Source organism: Chiloscyllium plagiosum, chromosome 29, assembly GCF_004010195.1.
Source record: "Chiloscyllium plagiosum isolate BGI_BamShark_2017 chromosome 29, ASM401019v2, whole genome shotgun sequence".
In the NCBI taxonomy this organism is placed as follows: Eukaryota; Metazoa; Chordata; class Chondrichthyes; order Orectolobiformes; family Hemiscylliidae; genus Chiloscyllium; species Chiloscyllium plagiosum.
Genome location: NC_057738.1, coordinates 32,946,779 through 32,967,420, shown reverse-complemented (window position 1 = coordinate 32,967,420; position 20,642 = coordinate 32,946,779). Strand labels below are relative to the sequence as shown.

Here is a 20,642-nt window from a genome sequence, read left to right as displayed (position 1 = left end):
GTGTGTGTGTATGTGAGAGGTGGTGAGTGGTGTGTTTGTGGGGTAGTATGTTTGTGGTGTGTTTGTCTGTGGTTGGTCTGTGCGTTTGTGTGCGTAGAGATGGTATGTGTATGTAGACTGGAGGTTATGTGTGAGGAGTGGTCTATGTGTGGGGGTCTGCTTGGTGGGTGTGTGTGGGTGTGGGGATGGTGTATGTAGGATGGAGGAGAATGTTTCTGTGAGGGGAGTTGTGTGTGTGTCTGTGTGAGAATACAAATTGAACTAATCCAGTTTATTTGCCAATGATGGTAAGTGATTGATATTAACACCAACAAAATAAGTTTTGTCTCCTCGCATTTAATGCATTTTATACAAGTTTAGCTTCAAAGTCTTTTTTAAAAGAATGAAAGGCAGAGTGAAGTGGTTTTAAAGACAATTGAATTTAACAATTGTGATTTGAAGGAGGGAGTGGTGGTGCCTGAGGTCACTAAATTCAGATTCAGACAGCTGTCAGTGTGTGGGTGAAGTTTCTATTAACTTTAATCTGTTTTTTTTTATTTAAACATCCCACGGTCTGTGTAGCTCAGTAACAACTGCTTCTCTCTGTCTGAATCGTCAGGGGGGTTCTCATATACAACTTCAGAAAGTGTTTTCAAAACAATTAAACAAACGGAACATTCCTCACTCTTCAAACAAAAAAGTAAACGCAGAACATAATTGACCGTGACTTTTTAAACAAAAATCCTGAAATACAATTTGACTTTGTAACCGTTTTGTAACCCCCCCCAAAAAAAAACCGGTGACGCTACCTCAGCAACTACGAGTGGCCGGCGAGATTGATGATTTGGAGAATTATTTCCTCCAAGTAGCAGAGTTTTTAATTCCCTCTCTCCTCCCCTCCTCATATTCGCAAAAAAAGGAAACAACGAAACCCTTACGCGTGGCAGCATCGCGTTTTCCGGTGTACAGTTACCGCGAGGCTGTCAGCTTTTTGTATTATTGATACTTGGAGACGCTACACAGAGAGGATAACATTCTCTGGACTCCGTTCCCTCGCCTCTCCTACTTTATTTGTAGAGCTTTTGGTTTGTTCTTTTAATCGCTCGCTTATTGCGGTGAACCCCCCCCCCCCCCCCCACAAAAGCCGGCCACATTCTGTCACTGTTTAGCAGTTTTCCAGGGAACTACATCTCCTTCCCCTTTGTACTCTGCTCCTCCTGCTCTACGCCCTTCCTCATCTTCCTCTTGTTTTTATAAGTTAAGTCACATTTGGTCTGAACTTGCCCCTTTCACTGTCTCTTGACTGGAGCTTGACAGGGGCTTGTCGCCCCTTCCAGGCTACATGGGGGTATTACAAAATAAACCTTAAAATTAGTTTCCAAGCATCATCCAACACAGTACAGTGGTTTTATTTTAACATTTTACTGACCCCTCCCCCAATCCCACGTCCAAAAATAGCTGTCAACAAAATCCTATGTGTGTGTTGGATGGTGGGCCGGAGAGGAGTGGGTTACTCCTTTATTAGCCTCCAGAAATGAAAAGGGCACAGTCTTGTTGGAAAAGTGATGAGCAAACGTTTTACAGTTTGCAGAGAGAGAGAGAGAGAGAGAGAAAATGCCACGAGTCATTTTTATCACCACACACACACATATGTGACACATAAGAGTCTGACAGAGGCTCCACAGGGTGGATATTGAAAGTGTGTTTCCACACTCAGGGGAGTCTGAAACCAGGGGACACAACTTAAAAATAAATGTTCTCCCATTTAAGGCGAAGGTGAGGAGGAATTTCATCTCTCAGAGGGTCAGTAATGCTTAAAATTATTTTCCCAGAAAGCGAGGGAAGTTGGATCATTGGATATATTCAAGGCTGGAATTAGATTCCTGACTGACAAAGGGGAACAGGCAGAGGTGGAGTTCAGGCCGCAATCAGATCAGTCATGCTTTTAATAAATAGAGACAAACAAATCTGCAGATGCTGATGATCAGACAGGAGACTGGAAGAACACAGCCAGCCAGGCAGCATCAGGAGGTGGAGAAGTCAATGTTTTGGGTATAATCCTTCTCCAGGAGGGAGGGAGGGATTCCTCTCTGAAGGATCAGATGTTGGAAAAGCACTGTCCGGTTTAGTTTAAGTGATTTTATTGAATGGCAGAGGAGGGTCAAGGGACCTAATCTTGCTCCAATTTACGTCGCCTTGGTTTATGACAGTCTATCAAGGTTTTAAAGTAAGTGTTGGGGAAATGTCCTTTCTATGGAATTGTAGGACAGTACATGGGCATAAATATTGCTTTCTCCGTACCCTGTCCATGATCAGGCATCCATAAGATAGCTTTGTAAAATGGGTCTCGCTCAGACTGGACTGAGATTCTTGCTCTGTTTCTCTGATGGTAGCCCTCTTGCCTCTTAATCACATCTGATTTCATGGTCTGTGCGAAAATAAAAACCAAGTCTGACATGCCAGTGTAGTACTGATGGAGTGCCGCACTGTCGGAAGTCCCGCACTGTCGGAAGTGCTGTCTTTTGGTTAAAAAGATGCTAATCTGAGGCCCTATCTGCTTACAATGTGAATGCAGAAGATTTCAGGGCATTGCTTTGAAGAGGAGCAGGGGAATTGGGTTGGCCAATGTTTATCCCTCAGTCCATTTCACAACACACAATATTACCTGGTTGCTGTTTGCGAGAGCTTGCTGTGTGAAAATTGGCTGGCACACTTCCTACTTTAACACAGTGATTACCCTTCAAAAGGGTAATGGCTGTGAAAGAATTTGAAATATCTAGTGGTCATACATGGTGGTGTATAAATTAAAATCCTTTCAGTAGCTCCTATTGTGCAATTAGTACCCATCTTATCACACCCCCTTTCTCAGTCCTGAGGCATTCTATTCCTTTCAGCCTCACACCTTTGACAAAAAAAAATTGAATGTGATCACCCCTGTTGTTATGGATCATCTGAAATTAACTTGCGTTACCACGCATAGGTGTCACCTGCAATTTTTGACTCATTTTGTTTCCGGCAATGATCCTGGTACTTGAGTGTCAGAATATTGAGAGATTCTGGAGGGTTTTTCAGGCATGAGGTAAGAAACCAGTCGGTTCCAGAAATGGGAATCGAACTAAATAATTGGTGCAAGGCTTATTGTCTGTCAGTGATTGGTTTTTAATTTATGTTCCAACTCACAAGGCAGATGAATAAAACATCGAGGTAAATGAATAGCTTGCTGACAAGGATACAGTTCACTGTAAACATTCAGGGCACTACATTGCTTAACAGGTAACAAAGCAACTCAATATATTGGGAGAAACAGTTCACATTTCAAGTTGAATGATGTTGAGCAATAATTAAAGGTGTTCATATAAACTAGAACAGAAAAGAATTAAACAAAATGAATCATCCGGTTTCACTCTTTTGGAAAAAGTGTGAAGTCGAGAGCAACATCGGGAAACTGAGGCAAGAGTTGGGGAGAGGTTTGTAGAGGTTTTTGGTGGTAAAGACTCAGTGAGATGTGTGAACCGTTACTTTGTTGTAAAGAATACAGCACACATTAGTTGACATTTTCTGAAATTGGTAATTCTTGTGAAGTGTCCTGATGGGTACAAGATGAAAAGCTTTGTCAAAATTCATAATTTTCCAAATCATACTCAAACTCTGTACTCCCAACAAAAAGAAGGAAAGGATTTGAGTGAACATGGTGCTGAGGGATAGTCAAGCTGAAGAAGAACAGACCACTTATAAACAGTAAAGGGAATCTTTAGGGCAGCATTGTGGCTCAGTGGTTAGCGCTGCTGCCTCACAGCACCAGGGACCTGGGTTCAGTTCCAACCTTGGGTAACTGTTTGTGTGGAGTTTGCACCTTCTCTCTGTGTCTCTGCAGGTTTCCTCCCACAGTCCAAAGATGTGCAGGTAAAGTCAATTGACCATGCAAAAAAAAAAAATTGCCCATCGTGCTCAGAGATGTATAGGTTAGGTGCATTAGTCAGGGGAAATGTAGGATAGGGGAATGGATCTGGGTGAGATATTCTTCGGAGGGTCAGTGTGGGCTTGTTGGGCCAATGGCCTATTTCCGCACTGTAAGAATTCAATAAATGCAATTCGCATTAAATTGTACAGATTAAAGGAAGTTAAGTGTGAGTTAAACAAACAGTTCCCAAAATGTATGAGTATTGATTGACTATGATTAGCAACTAAATTGAAAATAGATGACAGACCTTCAAAAGAGGATGAAGTCTGATGGTCCAAATGATATAATCCCAGGAGGATGTATCTCAGGAAACAGTAGTGGGTGCTGGCTACAATCAATACAGATTTATTTCAGACTGTTGCTTTCCACAATATCTGTAATATATTTCCAAAGGGGTGAATCTGACCCAAGCCACATTCAGAGCCTAAAGTCCACATTTGATAACATAATAGAAATGATTCTGAGGAAAATGTCTGGAGGTGTACCTGTGAAATGGTTTCGCTGGCTATGAAATGGTTTAGCGATAAGAAGACAGCATGTATTTGGAAAAAACCTCCTGACATCTTTTGAAAATATTGCAGAGTGAAGTGAATAGAGCTCCCTGCCATTTGGTGGCTTGAATGCCTTTGACAAAGCCCTTGTTCCAAAGCCTCCAAAAAGTCATGAGACTTCAGTGAACATGGGACTGGAGAAATAGATAAAAGTAAGAAACAGTCTAACCTTGAAAAAGTCATGAAATACACGGCAGGTGAATTACCAAGGCAGTCAGTATCTGGACACTTGCTTCTTCTTAGATACATCTATTACCTGAAAACAATAAATGATCTGAAGCGTCCAACTTGTCAGTGGTCACTGACATTGGGAGAAGAACAGGGAAAGAGGATGTGCAGTTAACAAGAAGAAATTTGCACTAGTTATGCAACTGTATAGCTAAGTAACAAATACACTTGCCAAAGCACCTTTGACAGCACTTTCCAAGCCCATCACCTCTACCATCCAGAAGAACAAGATGCAGGGGAACATCACTGCCCTTAAAATCCCTCCAGATCACTCATCTGACTCCTCTCACTATCACCTTCTCTAGGACAATCAGCTGGCCATGCCTGCAATTTGAACATCTTAAGAATAACTTTTTTTTAAGTTAAATTTATATTAGAATATTAGTCAAGAAATGAACAATAAAGAAATACTTAGCAAAGAGTGACCAATGCTGGATTTATGGTGTAACAGCCAATGTCAGGCTAGTATTGCAGTAATGGGTGCCTGCCTCATCTTCTAGTGCGCCCCTGTAGGAAAGAGCTGAGCACGTGTGTAATTAGGAGACAGTGAGGTCTGCAGATGCTGGAGATCAGAGTTGAGAGTGTGTTGCTGTAAAAGCCTAGCAGGTCAGGCAGCATCCGAAGAGCAGGAAAATCGACGTTTCGGGCTGGAACCCTTCATCAGGAAGGAGCCCTGTGCTTTTCCAGCAACACACTCTCAATACGTGTGTAGTTATGCATTCTCGTAGATTTCTGTACCCAGTAATTATAGCTGAAATGTTTAGGGAGTATAGGCAGTGGCGTATACTCAGTCTGAACATTTAAATGATCTGTAGCTAAGGTTACAGGAAGGCTCATGCAGATTGTTAGAATTATATGCCTTGTGATGCAAAACTGAAGTAATATGGCGCTACCTGTTGCAGCCAATGTTGCACTAAATTCTCGAGTCAGGTTGAACTTTCCATTGTGGATTTATACGACAATTTTACAGCACCCCTGTGATGCCTCGGTAACTGCACCATTGAGCAATGTTAGAGCTGCCTCTGATTCAGGGTCAGTGTGGAGAAGCAATAAACAGACTGTGAGTTATCCTGTCAGAACAATAGCATATTGACCTGAAAGTTTTTACTGAGGCTTTAACCAGATCTCCACTGGAATACAATTTTGGCAATTTATATGGTCAAAAGAACAAGAACAAAAAAATTAAAGGTTAATTTGAAAAAAATGAGGAAGTGAGCAAAGGTTAAGTGTAGACTATTTCTGCAGTTAGGAAGGAACAGTTCTGAAATTCCATTAGCTGTCACTACAACTGGTGGGGCAACCTCTTGTTAGTGCCCTCCAACACTGGGCTATAAGAGTGCACTGCCCATCGACAATATGCACCTTGGAATTTGACAGTCACCAACGGAAGGTTTTGCCCAACAAACCCCACCCTCACCCCACCCTGCTCATGAAAGGAACAAATAGACGTAGATTTAAAATTATGTGCAAAAGGAGCATGTTTGAAGTGAGTAAAAACTCTTCCACCGAGCGAGTAGTGAGGGTTTGGAATGCATTATGTGGAAGTGTGGTGAAGGCAGGTTCGACTGAAGCATCCAGGAGGGCTCTGGATGATTATTGGAATAAAAATAATGTGCAAGGGTATGGGGAACAAATGTAGGAGATTGGCACTGGCTAATGGGCTCATTCAACGAGCTGGTGCACACATGATGGGCCAAATGGCCTCCTTCTGGATTGCAACAATCCTGTCATTCTAAAATGTCATTCCAAATGCCTTCACTGCTCATAGCATGCAAGGGACAAGCCATAAAATGTTTTTACTTTATATGTATGTCCCTCTTTGGAGGTACATTCCACCTTTGGGGTCTGTGTGTGAACTTGTGGAAGTCATAGAGTTATACAGCATGGAAACAGTCCTTGTCACATCTATTACATCATATCATCCATATCAGGGCCCAATCACTTCCAGGCGTGTTCAGTATGTGAGGGCGGTGCAGTGGTCCTGCCCATTTTAAGTCAAAATGGAGGCTGTTTAGAAATGACGGAGATCCATGATAGCCAGGAGTGTTATGTTTCCTTTGTGGCTTTCATTGGTCTCCCATGGCCTGACAGTGGCGCAATCTTTAGCTAATTATGGGACAGTGAAGCTTCCAAAGAAGGAGCAGAAACAGTAAAGAATATATTAAATGTGTACAGCAAGCAAGAGAGAAAGGACAGGTTGATATTTTTGAATAGGCAATTATTTGAATAGAATTTAAGAAAATCTACCATGGAGCAAACACATGTTTGGGATAAAGGTAGAGTCTTCATAAGGTCTATAGGAACATCTTGACGTGGTGGGAAGTGTTCGATCAAGTGGCCAGTTCCAGAACTTAAAAGAAATAATTTGATCAGCACAAAATCACCATGAAAATGCACTATGCCCCAGATTTCTTGCTCTTGGCAAGTGGATATTTTTACTTCTATTCTCCTTGATTCCAGGTTTTTTTGAGATCCATCAATCATAGCTGGTTTTCATGAATCTGTCACAGTCTTGGGAGAGTGTTTATTCACAAAGTCATTTGGGAAACTTAATTAATGTTTCTCAATGGAACACTGGGGATAGGCTGTTTTCAAAAGGTGTTCTGTTCAAACTATAAATCAAATACTGTATTCACTGGACAATATTGACACAAGAGCAGACACACCTTCGAATTTTGGGTTACTTTGATTTAATTTCCTTTTTTAAAGTTGCTCTGCCCATAAGCATTCAACAAGTACAAGGATGAGATAAAGCAGTTACACAAGATTATGTTAGTTACCTCAAATATGATATTTAATTATTCTTGATTTTGTGCCTCCTCCATTGGCTTCTCCAAACAATATAAGAGAAACGTGTTTTTTTTTAATTTCTGAGAATAAGATAGTCATTTCTAAACTCAATCTCACTGAAGCCAGTGTCTCCCAGTGTTACGGCAATCCATTTGAATAGTTGGCAATATTATACATTTAAACTTTCAAAAGTGATTATTAAAACATCTAGAAGGAAAAAACGTAAAACTTATTTAATTTTTTTTTACATTTTCAGATGATTAATTTGCCATGAAATTGTACTTTGATCAGATTATCCCATATTATTCCAAGCTTTCCCTGCACCATCTCATTCTTTAAAATAAAAGCTTTTCACAAGGCATTGTACCCATCACTAATTGCCCTTAGACTGAGCAGCTGGACAGGCTAATTAAAAATCAACCATGTTGTAATGGGTCTGGAGACCTATGTAGGCCTGACTGGGTAGAAAGATCAATTTCCTTCACTAAAGGAAATTAGGGAACCAGAAGGTTTTTTAAGCAACAAATGCTGATAGTTATCATGGTCAAAATTACTGAGACTAAGTTTACATTCCACATCTATTAATTGAATTTATCATCTACCTTGACAGGGCTTGAACCAATGTCTCCAGAGCATTACCACAATGCTATTGTCCAAGGCTTCCTTATTTAGCATTTCCTCAGCCTTAGTACGAAAGCAGTGTGACTCGCCAATCTTATCTTCCTTTTCCCCAGTGATAAAGTCACAGCCTCTTTCTAGAAGCTTCCAAAGCCTGCAGCCATGAACCTTGGAACTAATATTGTGGTTCAAACCATTTCGACCTCAATGCTTATCATTTTCAGGTGGAAGGAGGAAAGCTGGAAGGGACAAGAGGAAATAGAATGCAGAAACTTTACAGAGTTAGAGAGGGACTTAGAACAGAAGGATTTTGAATTTTGGAATAAGAAATTTCAAGTGGAGCAAATGTGGGACATAAAGCTCATAATCTGTCACCTTGTGCCAAAAGTTAAGTGTGGTTAAAAGGGACAGGTCAGGGGTTTATGGCCAGATCATGAGCTATCATTTTATCAATTGGTAAAATGGGATTAGTGTATTCTGTCTCCTTTTTTTTCTGGTCTGGCCACTATCTTTCTGCCAAGGCCATCACATCGAGTGTAGCTTCTCTTCCCACCCAAGAAAATCAGAGTATCAAACCTTTTTATGAAGGCAAAATATTATGGAGGCTTGAAATCTGAAATAAAATCTTTAAGTGTTTGAGAAACTCAGTAACCTTGGAGAGAGAAACAATGAACATTTTGAGCCTGATATGAATCTTCTTTGGAACTGAATTGTCCAAAATGTTACTAAATAAAAATCGAAAGAACTGCAGTTGCTGTAAATCATAAACGAAAACAAAAACTGCTGGAAAAGCTCAGCAGGTCTGGCAGCATCTCTGGAGAGAAATCACAGAGTTGACGTTTCGGGTCCAGTGACTCTTCTTCAGAACTGGTGACCGTTCTGAGGAAGGGTCACTCAACCCGAAATGTTAACTCTGATTTCTCTCCACAGATGCTGCCAGACCTGCTGAGCTTTTCCAGCAATTTCTGTTTTTACATCAAATCCTTTTTGTCCCCTATCCTCTTCACTTATCTACAAACTTATTTATTTGGAAAGTTTATTCCCCTGGCCCATTCACGCCTTCATTTTAATTATGTCTCTGTGATGTAGGAGGCAACATCAATGCAGCTGTTCCAAGGCTTTCCTCAACACTGTTCAATCATTGCCATCTTACACATGAGTAGGAGAGGATGCCAGCCGGCAATTCACATGTGTAAGATGGAACAGAAACAGTAGCCAGGATTCAGGAACTCAATGTATTGAGAAAGAAAAGGAAAAATTGTATTTCATACTTGAACCACAAGGTTGACCTGCTGTAGTTAAATAAAAAGTCATGGCTTACATTTCAGAGATTTCCATTGGACCGCACTGTTGCCATTAAAACTAAAACATTCCCAATTGAAACCGTCACTTGGCTGTTTTCAATTTAGAGAAAAATTGTTTTCAGATTGGAGGTGTCATCCCTCTGCACCCATTGTATTTGTTGTATTTTCATGCTGGAATTTAAAATGCTAACAGAGAGTTATAGCCCAAAGAACTTGCCAAATTATGATGCGTATCTCTGAGAGCTTCTGCATATAAACACATACTTTAAATTCCTTCTCTAGCAGAATATTTATTGCTTTTCCCCTCTTCTCTACAGTCTCCACAGCACTGCCAGCACAGACCAAGAGGAAAAGCAGGTGATGCTTTCCCTGAGACTGTTGCTTGGCTAGATCCAGTTTGGGGGCAAGGTAGTCAGTTAGCTGGTTTATGGTGCAGGGTGGCACAAACAGTGTGGCTTCAATTCACATCCAGGCTGAAATCACTGTGAAGGTCCTGCCTTTTCAAACCTTGCCCTGTGAGGACTGCCGACCGTTAAACTCACCATCGGTTATCTCTCTCTCTCTGACTCTCTCTCTGATGAATGAGCAGCCTTCTGGACCTATGGTGACTTTATTTGGGAAGGGAATGTGAGATTGGAGCAACATTCCCTTGGTTTCCCTTCCCTTTCTGCTGAGAAATGCTTAACTTATAATTAATAACAGCCCATGGTGATGTAGTTGAGAATAATGAATCAATGAATCCCTACAGTGTGGAAACAGACCCTTCGGCCCAACAAGTCCACACTGACCCTGTAACCCACCCAAACCCATTCCCCATTACTCTACATTTACCCCTGACAAATGCAACTAAACTACACATCGCTGAACACTATGGGCAATTTAGCATGGCCATCTTTGGCGTAACCTGCACATCTTTGGATTGTGGGAGAAAACTGGAGCACCCAGAGGAAACCCACGCAGACATGGGGAGAATATGCAAACTCCACACAGACAGTCGCTTGAGGCTGGAATCGAATCCGTGTCCCTGGCACTGTGAGGCAGCACTGCTCACTACTAAGCCATCGTGCTACCCCAAAGAATATTCCCATTTGCCTTCCCATACTCCATTGGTTTATTATATGGTATAATTTTGAACTCAGTGATATTAGAGCCCTGAGTCAAGAGTGTGGTGCTGGAAAAGCACAGCTGGTCAGGCAGCATCCGAGGAGCAGGGGAGTCAACGTTTCGGGCAAAAGCCCTTCATCAGGAATTCTGCAGTCCTCACTTTCTCATATTGGAGCCCTGGCTACCTAGGTCATAATACCCAGGCTACTTTATTTTTCACTTCCCAATATATGTGGAGACAGGGACGAACTACTAACAGACGTGGATTAAGCAAGTGGTCAAAATGAGGGCAGATGACATTCAATGTGGGGAAATATGAGCTGCTCCACCTGGGATCCAAGAAAGGCAAATGGGAATATTTTCCTAATGAATAATGAGTGCGAAGGAGCAAAAGGATTTAGATTTCCTTGTGCACAAGTTACTAAACATTAGTGCACATGCACAAAGAAATTAAGAAGGCTAATGGAATGTTGATCATTTAGGGACTGAAAATGAAACATGAGGGAATGGTGTTTCAGTTGGTTAGAGCCCATTAGGATAATGTCTTCAATGCTGGGCACTTAGCTATGGGAAAGGTACATTGCATTTGGAGGTGGTGCAGTGCTGTTTCACCAGGACGCTGCTGGGATTTAAGGGGTTACATTACAAGGACAGGTTACACAAACATGAATGTTATATACAGACGTTTGATCTGACCAAGGCATTTAAAGGGACAAGATAGAGTAGATAGAGAGAAATTACATCCTCATCTGGGCAAGTCCAGATCAAGGGGCACAGTTTGAAAATTAGAACTAGGCCCGATAGAAGTGAAATCGAGAAGAACTTATAACCAAAACTGCTAATTGAAATTGTCACCATGCTTCCCAGATGTTAAGATCTGGAATGTGTTGTCTGAGAGTGTGGCAGAGGCAGGATCGGTCAAGAGCCAACTGCATTATTATCTAAAAAGGAAGAATGTGCAGGATTACAGGGAGAATGGCAGTAGGTGCATCACCCTATTGAAGAACTGTCACAGACATGATGGGCTGAGTGGACTCCTTCTGCTTTGTAACCGATCTGTGATTCTGTGAAAGAGTTGGAGATGCTGGATTGTTTGAAGATTTCGATACTGAGATTGTTGAATATTTCTTAGCTAAGGCTATCTATCAAAAGATTTGGAAAAAGCTCTGTATATTTAGTCAAACAATAGGTCAGCTTAATGTAAAAACAAAAGACGTTGAGGATCTGAATGACTCCTGGACTCCTGTTCCCATCTCCCCACAGAATGAACTGAAAATCAGGTCGTTCGCTGAAATGGGAAAGATTTGCTCCACCAGATTCTTGGTGGTCATCACTCCCAGGAACTTGATTCTCTTGACCGTCTCCACCTCAGCATCATCAATGCAAAGAGGCACATGCCCCTCCACTCCACTTCCTGACATCAATCAGCAGCTCCTTCGTTTTATTGAGGTTGACATAGAGTTTGTTGTCTTTATATGTTGCCGCTAAGCTCTCTGAGTTAAACTGAGTTAAAAGCAGCAACTATACCTCTGGCACATCCAGTTTTTTTAAACTGTGTGTTTCACTGACAAGGCCAGCATTTATTTTCCCATCCCTCACTGAACTGAGTGGGTTATTGGGCCATTTCAGAGGGCTGTTAACAGTCAACGACATTTTTTAAGATTTTACAATTTCTTTGCTTTGTACCTGAAGGCAGTGTATTGTGGACCATACCTACTGAGCTACCGTTAATAAGTCACTCCAGACTGGAGTCTGGCCTTTGAACAATGGACAGCCAGTAAAGCTCAACCCTGTAATTATAGTCGATCCATATGATAAACGGTGGAAATGATGTGGGAAGGATGTTTCTTCTTGTGGGGGAGTCCAGAACTGGGGAACACAGTTTTAAATTTAGGCACCACCCTTTACGACAGAGATGAGGAGTATTCTTTTTCTTTTTCTGAGGGTTCTCAGCTTTGGAACCATCTGCTTAAGAAGATGGCAGAGAACCGGTCATTGACTAATTTTAAGACAGAACAAAGATGCCTGTGACCAGTGGAGTCCCACGAGGATCAGTGCTGGGTCCTCTACTTTTTGTCATTTATATAAATGATTTGGATGCGAGCATAAGAGGCACAGTTAGTAAGTTTGCAGATGACACCAAAATTGGAGGTATAGTGGACCGCGAAGAGGGTTACCTCAGATTACAACAGGATCTGGACCAGATGGGCCAATTGGATGAGAAGTTGAATGGAGTTTTGAAATGGAGTTCAATTCAGATAAATGCGAGGACTTATACACTTTATGGTAAGGTCCTAGGGAGTGTTACTGAACAAAGAGACCTTGGAGTGCAGGTTCATAGCTCCTTGAAAGTGGAGTCACAGGTAGAGAGGATAGTGAAGAAGATGCTTGGTATGTTTTCCTTTATTGGTCAGAGTATTGAGTACAGGAGTTGGGAGATCATGTTGCGGCTGTACAGACAATTGGTTAGGCCACTGTTGGAATATTGCGTGCAATTCTGGTCTCCTTTCTATCGGAAAGATGTTGTGAAACTTGAAAGGGTTCAGAAAAGATTTACAAGGATGTTGCCAGGGTTGGGAGATTTGGGCTATAGGGAGAGGCTGAACAGGCTGGGGCTGTTTTCCCTGGAGTGTCGGAGGCTGAGGGGTGACCTTCTAGAGGTTTACAAAATTATGAGGGGTATGGATAGGATAAATAGACAAAGTCTTTTCCCTGGGGTCGGGAGTCCAGAACTAGAGGGCATAGGTTTAGGATGAGGGGAAAGATATAAAAGAGTCCTAAGGGGCAACTTTTTCACTTGGGGGTGGTACGTGTATGGAATGAGCTGCCAGAGGATGTGGTGGAGGCTGGTACAATTGCAAGAGGCATTTGGATGGGTATATGAATAGGAAGGGTTTGGAGGGATATGGGCCGGGTGATGGCAGGTGGGACTAGATTGGGTTGGGATATCTGGTCGGCATGGACGGGTTGGACCGAAGGGTCTGTTTCCATGCTGTACATCTCTATGACTCTCTGACTATGTGATGGTGACAGATGGGGGAGGAAATGGCCTAATGGTCTAATCTCTGGACTGTTAACCCAGAGATCCTGGGGACCTGGGTTTGAACCTGCCATGGCAGAATATGATTTCAATAATTTATTAAGTCTGGGATTAATTGTCTAAAGATGACCATGCATCCATTGTTGATTGTTGGGAAAGGCCCTATCAGGTTTGCTAATGCCGTTAGGGAAGGAAACTGCGCCCCCTCAGCAGGTCTGGCCTACATGTGACTCCAGACCCGCAGCAATATGGTTAACTCTTAAATGCCCTCTGGGCAATTAGGGATGGGTAATAAATGCTGCTGAGCCAGTGATGCCCTCATTTTGTGAATGAATAAAGGTCGGGAATGTGGAACTCACAACACAAACAGATCAGCCATGATTCTATTGAGTCACGTGATTCTGCTCCTAATTTGTATCTTTGCAGAAAAAGCTTGTCTTCCAGGGCCCTTTCTGGGACTCTGATCCTGTTTGCCACTGGGCTTTCTTTGACAGAACCTCTTCGAGGGGAATGTGGTATGAACGCACCTTCATTTAAACTCCCTTCCATGTTTCAGTCTCATCAGGTCTTGGGGTGGGGAGAAGGGGATTCAACTGAGGCTCAGTGTCCTATCATCTAATACAAAACAGAAATTTCGGAACTTCAAATTAACGCGGGTGATTTGACAGCATTTCCACGGCAGTCAGTCCTGGTGAAGGTTCCCTGTGGAAACAGGAATAATCCTGTCAAAGTGACACCATACACTGTATACAAATGCTGCACTTGCAAACATTTTGGAGGTGAGGTTCCACATCACCTCCATGTCAGAGTCCAGCTGCTGTTGCTCCCTCCAGCACCCAGCACTGGGCTCTGGTGCTGAATGATACACTGACTGCAGCAAATGGTCATACTGAAGGCAAGGCTCTTTTGATGAGTTACTTATGAAGAATTCTTTTGTCAAGTGGCTCACACATGAAGAATCAATTTGCTAAGCTCGGCAGTAAATTGTGGCATGATGATTTTGACAGGCATTATAAGATTGTGCGTGGATCTTCTAATCAATTGCAACTCAATATTTCTGCTCTCAGAATGGCTATCAGCACTGAGGGTAGGCCCTTTGGCCCAAGATATCAATGCTGGTTCTCTGCCTGGGCTACCCACATGTGCCCGCACTCCCTTTGCCTTTTCCTCATAACACTCCATTTTAAAAAAAACGTTGGGTAATTATTGAATTTTCTCTTGAAAGCCTCTTTGAATTTCTGCCTCCACCACCCTGTCAGGCAGTGTGCGTTCCAGATATAAAAACAGAACTTCCTGGAAACACTTGGTGGATCTGGCAGCATCTGAGCTGAAATGTTAACTCTGATTTCTCTCTGTGGCTGCTGCCAGACCTGCTGAGCTTTTCCAGCAACTTCCATTTTGTTTCCGACTTACAGCATCCGCAGTTGTTTTGGCTTTTGTTGTGAATTCTGTACATGTTTTATTAACCCCTTTCTCAATCTCTGCGGCCACCTCCCATGATTTGTGCACGTATGTATTTACCTGGCTGTTCTGCTCCTGCACTTCTTTCAAATTATACCCTTTAGTTTATGTTGCCCAACCTCATTCTTCCTACCAGTGTGATTGCTCCCCACTTCTCCCTATTAAAAGACATCGGTCACTTGTCAACTCATTGCCCCAGCCTCGTAATGAACTCTTAAGTTATCTTCCTCACAATGCTTCCATATTTTATGACATCCGCAAATTTTTGATGTGTGTTTGTACATCAAGGTCAGGGTCATCAAGAGAAGCAGATGTCCTAATATTGTGAAACTCCGGGAAACCCCTCTGTTTACTTTCCTTCGGGATGAACTTTAATCATTCGGCACTACTGTTTCCCATCACTCAACCAAGCTGCTCCGGTTCCTTTTGTTCCATGACCTCCAACTTTGCTTATAAACCTGTCATACTTAAGTAGAGAGAAACGCAAATCATTAGTGACCAAGTTACTGTCATTTTATGTCTCACAGTCAGTATATCAGTTTACCTTTAAGAGGCACTGTATGTCAATAAGAGACAAGCTTGTGATATCATCATTATATCATAGCATGTGATCTCAAACTCCATCTGAGACCAGGATCACCTGAAGCAGAGCACTCTACTAGAAGCATGCTGCTCTTTCGTAACTAATAGAACTCTTAATAGTGTTGAAGTAGGCTAGCTAGCACATCCCTAGACATGACGGGCAATTTTGCAAGGCAAATCCATCTAACCTCCACATCTTTGGGCTGTGGGAGGAAACCACAGCATCTGGAGGAAACAGATACAGGGAGAATGTGCAAACTCCACACAAACAGTTGCCCGAGGGTGGAATCGAACCTGGGTCCCTGGTGCTATGAGGCAGCAGAGCTAACCACTGAGCCACTGTGCCACCCTAAGCTTAATGTTAGCCCAGACCTGGAGTCTCTGTGAATGCATTGTTGGTATATAGCTGTAATAAATTGAATTATTTCATGCTACAATATCCAAATATAGGCATTTAGATGGCGACATAAATCGGAAGGGTTTAGAGGGATACGGGTGAAGTGCTGGCAAATGGGACTAGATTAAATTAGGATATCTGGTTCGACAGTTGGACCGAAGGGTCTGCTTCCGGTCTGTACATCTCTGTGACTCAATGACTCCTATGACCTGATGAAGGAGCAGCACTCCGAAAGCTTGTAATTTCAAATCAACCCATTAGTTTAAAATCAATGAGAGCATGGTGGGGTCAGATCTGTGTCCATTTGGCTTCACATTAGGTTCACTATCAAGATCAACCAATTCCAGCTGCCCTCTGACCTCTGGTCCTAACTGGCCTCTTAATGATCTTACAAAGTGATCCACTCCTGTCTGGCAAGTGTGCATTCTGTTCATCCGTCGTGGAAGATGGCTCAGGAATGGAGTGGCGTTGGGAAAATGCCATGCCAGCCAGCAGCACAAAATTCCACAGCCAGCTGCCTGCACCCCATCCCCATAACAGGACAGCATTCCCGCTCATAGTGTTGACTTGGAGCTCAGTGTTGTCAGTGTATCCACGGAACCTGCATTTATGTTTCCAGCCAATGTCACCCAGCAGCACCAATTCAATAAGAAACACAGGGGAAGGGGAAGGATCTATCGATAAGGGATGCTGTGTCACCATCGTCTTACCAGACCATAGGGCTGCTCTCCCATTTGAGAGGGATGACTGGTGGCGATTTAACATGAGGGCCAACGTGTCTCAGGTAAGGGGAGAGGTTGAGAAGGAGAGTTCTTCATGGTAACCTCAGCTGATGATGAGAGCTGCACCCACACTGTTGGCATCAAACCACTTCGCAAACCAACCGACTTCACCAGAGGGTTAAAGTGAAGGAGAGGTAAGAGTAGCAGAAGGTAACAAAAAGATGAAGGAATGATGATCTCTATTGCAGTCAAAACCTTGCGTAATATTCAGTGTTTCAAAGGTGGCATTGGAACATGACGACACCTCTCATTTTGCACACGATAAAACAGTTTTCACTGCATTTTTATATCCATGTGACAATAAAATCTAATTCTAAATAAGATACAAGCAAAACAATGCTGTAATGGGGAGAGGGGAGAGGTGGAGAAAATGTATAAAAATGAGGGATAAACATTATGCAGTCAGTTTTGGAAGTTAGGGAATTCGACATTGAGACCTTGAGGCTGTAAAGTGACCGAGCAGAAAATGAGGTGTCATTTCTTGAGCTAGCGTTGCGCTTCAGCGAAATGTTGCAGCAAACGCAGACCAGAAAGAAAGAGAACCCAATGAACTGAGGAAATGATTACAGGTGGCAGACTCAGATCTCCAAGTTGCAGTGATGTGTGTCACCGAATGACAGCAGGAGCTCCTTTAGCTGTTTCACTCAAGAGGTCACAAAGTTGTCGAATAAGTTACAAGAACGGCATGTGTTTAGGGAGCAGTTGGTTGTCTTTGTGAAGAGGAAATTCATTTCTATTCAGTCAGTACAAATTCCTGAAGCCAGCTGGGTTTGAGGTGTGATGTGGTCTCCACTTCACCTATAGAGGGAGCACTCCTCAGGAACGTCCACCGTGATTGATTAGATTAGATTATTTAGATTAGATTGGATTACTTAGATTAGATTATTTACAGTGTGAAAATAGGCCCTTTGGCCCAACAAGTCCACACCAACCCGCCGAAGCGCAACCCACCCAGACCCATTCCCCTACATTTACCCCTTCACCTAGCATGGCCAATTCACCTAACCTGCACATCTTTGGACTGTGGAGGGGAAACCAGAGCACCTGCAGACACAGGGAGAACGTACAAACTCCACACAGACAGTTGCCTGAGGCGGGAATCGAACCTGGGACCCTGATTCTGTGAGGCAGCAGTGCTAACCTAAGCTCTTCACAAGTGCGTAAGGAGCTTTTACTGAGACTCCATTGCTAGGGGTTGGCTGCACAGTGACTCTGACTAGTCCTGAAACTAGTGAACAATAATCACACTCGTATGCGAGTTCAAACCTGCTGTTTGACAGAGGGGGTGTGTCTGGAGAAACACAGTGACTTCCTGCATTTCCCATTCCTTATTCCGAAGGACAGAGGCTGGTGGAGCTTGCTCAGAAAGGTTGCTTCATGGGAGGTGACTGGGTACAACAGATGTAGCACATGACGTTGAAAGCCAGTATGAGAAATTGGTCCTTTCCCAATTCTAAGCTTTCTACGTCTGATGCCTAATTTGCTTCCCCAGATTCAGTTGTTGCTGCATTCACCAGATGATCATTCACCTGGACACTTCACTGGGGAACAATCCATTCTTATCATCTTTTTATTTTTCTTCCAGGGTTAGTTGCAGTGAAAAAAGCCCATGACATAGAAGCAAGACTGAACGAAATTGAGAAAGTTCTGAAGATTATAATTAACTTGCCCTGCAAAGTAAGTATCTGGCATTGGGTGTTCCTTATTCTCAGATTACTGAAGGCACCTACATACTTTGCCAACACTCCAGCGCTTTCAACCAAACGAGTTCTGGAAAAATAATTTGCTATGTTCTGAATTCAGCTATTGATTGTGCAAGTTTAGTAAACACAAGTTTAAGGAATCAGAAAGCCAGGAGTACTTCCCATCAGTTTGGGGCTGAACTTTCAAAACAATTCTACTTATCTATCCTCTTCCTAATTCCTTTGTTGCTTGCCCAAATAGCTGTCGATCTCACTGTTAAGTATACCCAATGACACAGCATCTATAGCGGTCTGGGGTAAAAATCCTCCGAGTGACAAAGTGGCTGACCCCTTCTTCCCAAGACTATGAGCCTCTAGTTCGAATCTCTCCTGTCCAGTGAAGCAGCCTCTCAGCATCCATCTTATTAAGCCCTTTAAGAATATCATGTTTCAATGAGATCCAACTTTTTTAAACCTCAAAGCGCCAGGGACCTGGGTTCAATTCCACCTTCAGGCGACTGTCTGTTTGCACATTCTCCCCGTGTCTGCGTGGGTTTCCTCCGGGTGCTCCGGTTTCCTCCCACTGTCCAATAATGTGCAGGCTCGGTGGATTGGCCATGCTAAATTGCCCATAATTTCTAGGGATGTAGAAATGCCGGGTTACAGGGATAGGGTAGGGGGGTGGGTTTGGATTGGAGTGCTCTTTGGAGAGTGGGTGTGGACTCGATGGGCCGAATGGCCTGTGGGGATTCTGTGATTCCTTGAAATTCGAGAAGAAATGGGCCCGTTCTCCTCAGCACAGCTCTTAGAGTTAGTGACATTTTATTACATCCCTTACTGGAGTGAGAGTATCCTCCCTTAGATAAGGAAGCCAACATCCCAGACCAGGTTCCAGCTGTCACCTTGCTAAAGATGTACACAACTTCTGGAAGAGGTCCTGATGCTTCCTTTGATTAGTTTGGGTTTTGGGAGCTCCGCTGGGCCAACATTTAGTACCAATTCTTAATTGCCCTGGGAAAGGTCAGTTTAATGTAGGTAGACCCACACTGCTGTTAGGGAGGGAATTTCAGAATGTTGACCCAGTGACACTGATGGAACGATGATATTTTTCCAAGTTAGGGTGGTCATAGAATTGCAGAGGTCTACAACACAGTAAAAGGCTTTTGGCTCATTGTGTCCATGCCATTGGAAACAACCAGCTGACTCGTCTAATCCCATTTCCCAGCATTTGATGCATAGCCTTCATGAATTGGCATTGCAAATGCAATCACCCTCTGCTTCCTGCCACTCAGCCAATTATTGATCCAATTTGCCAAAATTTCCTTGGATCCTATAGGCTCCTACCTTTGCTGTTGGTCTCCCATGGAGGACCTTAAGAATAACCGTGCTGAAGTCCAAGTAGACAACATCAAAAACATTGCCTTCATCTACACACCTGGTCACCCCTGCAAAACATTCAATTACTCAGTTGGTCAGACAAAACCATGTTCTTGATTAATCTCTGACTCTCCAAATGCAGATTAATTCTGGCCTTCAGCATTGCTTTCAATTCCTCCCAGCCATCCAGGTTAGACTGACTGGCCTGTAGTTTCCTGGTTTATCCTTGCTCCCTCCTTGGCTGTCCTCCAGTTGTCTGCCACCTCTCCTATTGCCAGAGAGGAATTGAAAATTATTGCCAGTGCCCAGGCTATTTCCTCGGTGCCCTCATCCAATAGCCCGGAAGGTTCATCTATTTTTAAACCTGCCAGACCACTCAGAACCCTCCTCCTCTGTCTGTTCAAATTTCTTTCATGTATCACAGACATTCTCCCCCTGATTTCTCTCTCTGTAGTGTCCCTCTTACTAGTGAACACCAACACAAAGTATTCATTTAGAATCCTATCTATGTCCCCTGGCCCCACATATAAATTACTGCTGTGGGCCTTAATGGGCCCTACTGTTTCCCTCAATATCCTTTTACTATTTATGTACCTGTAAAACACCTGAACATTTTCCTTTATTTTACCTGCCAGCATCCTTTCATGTCACCTTTTCCTTCTCCTAATCTCCTTTTTAAGTTCTCTCTTGTCCATTCTATACAGTTTCTGCTGTTTTGGACCCTCGGTATTCGTCATAATCCTTCTTTGTTTCTCTTTACACAGTGCGGTGTATCCCTTGATAAGC

At 42.9% G+C, this 20,642-nt stretch overlaps 1 protein-coding gene across 1 annotated transcript in view; it reads left to right on the top strand.

The window, feature by feature from the left end:
• The window catches only part of pxdc1b (PX domain containing 1b), a 45,260-nt gene that overhangs the window by 1,334 nt on the left and 23,284 nt on the right, over positions 1–20,642 (top strand). Inside the window, exon 2 of the mRNA XM_043719478.1 lies at positions 18,383–18,474. Coding sequence (XP_043575413.1) covers positions 18,383–18,474 — 92 coding nt within the window. The remainder of the gene's footprint in view (positions 1–18,382; positions 18,475–20,642) is intronic.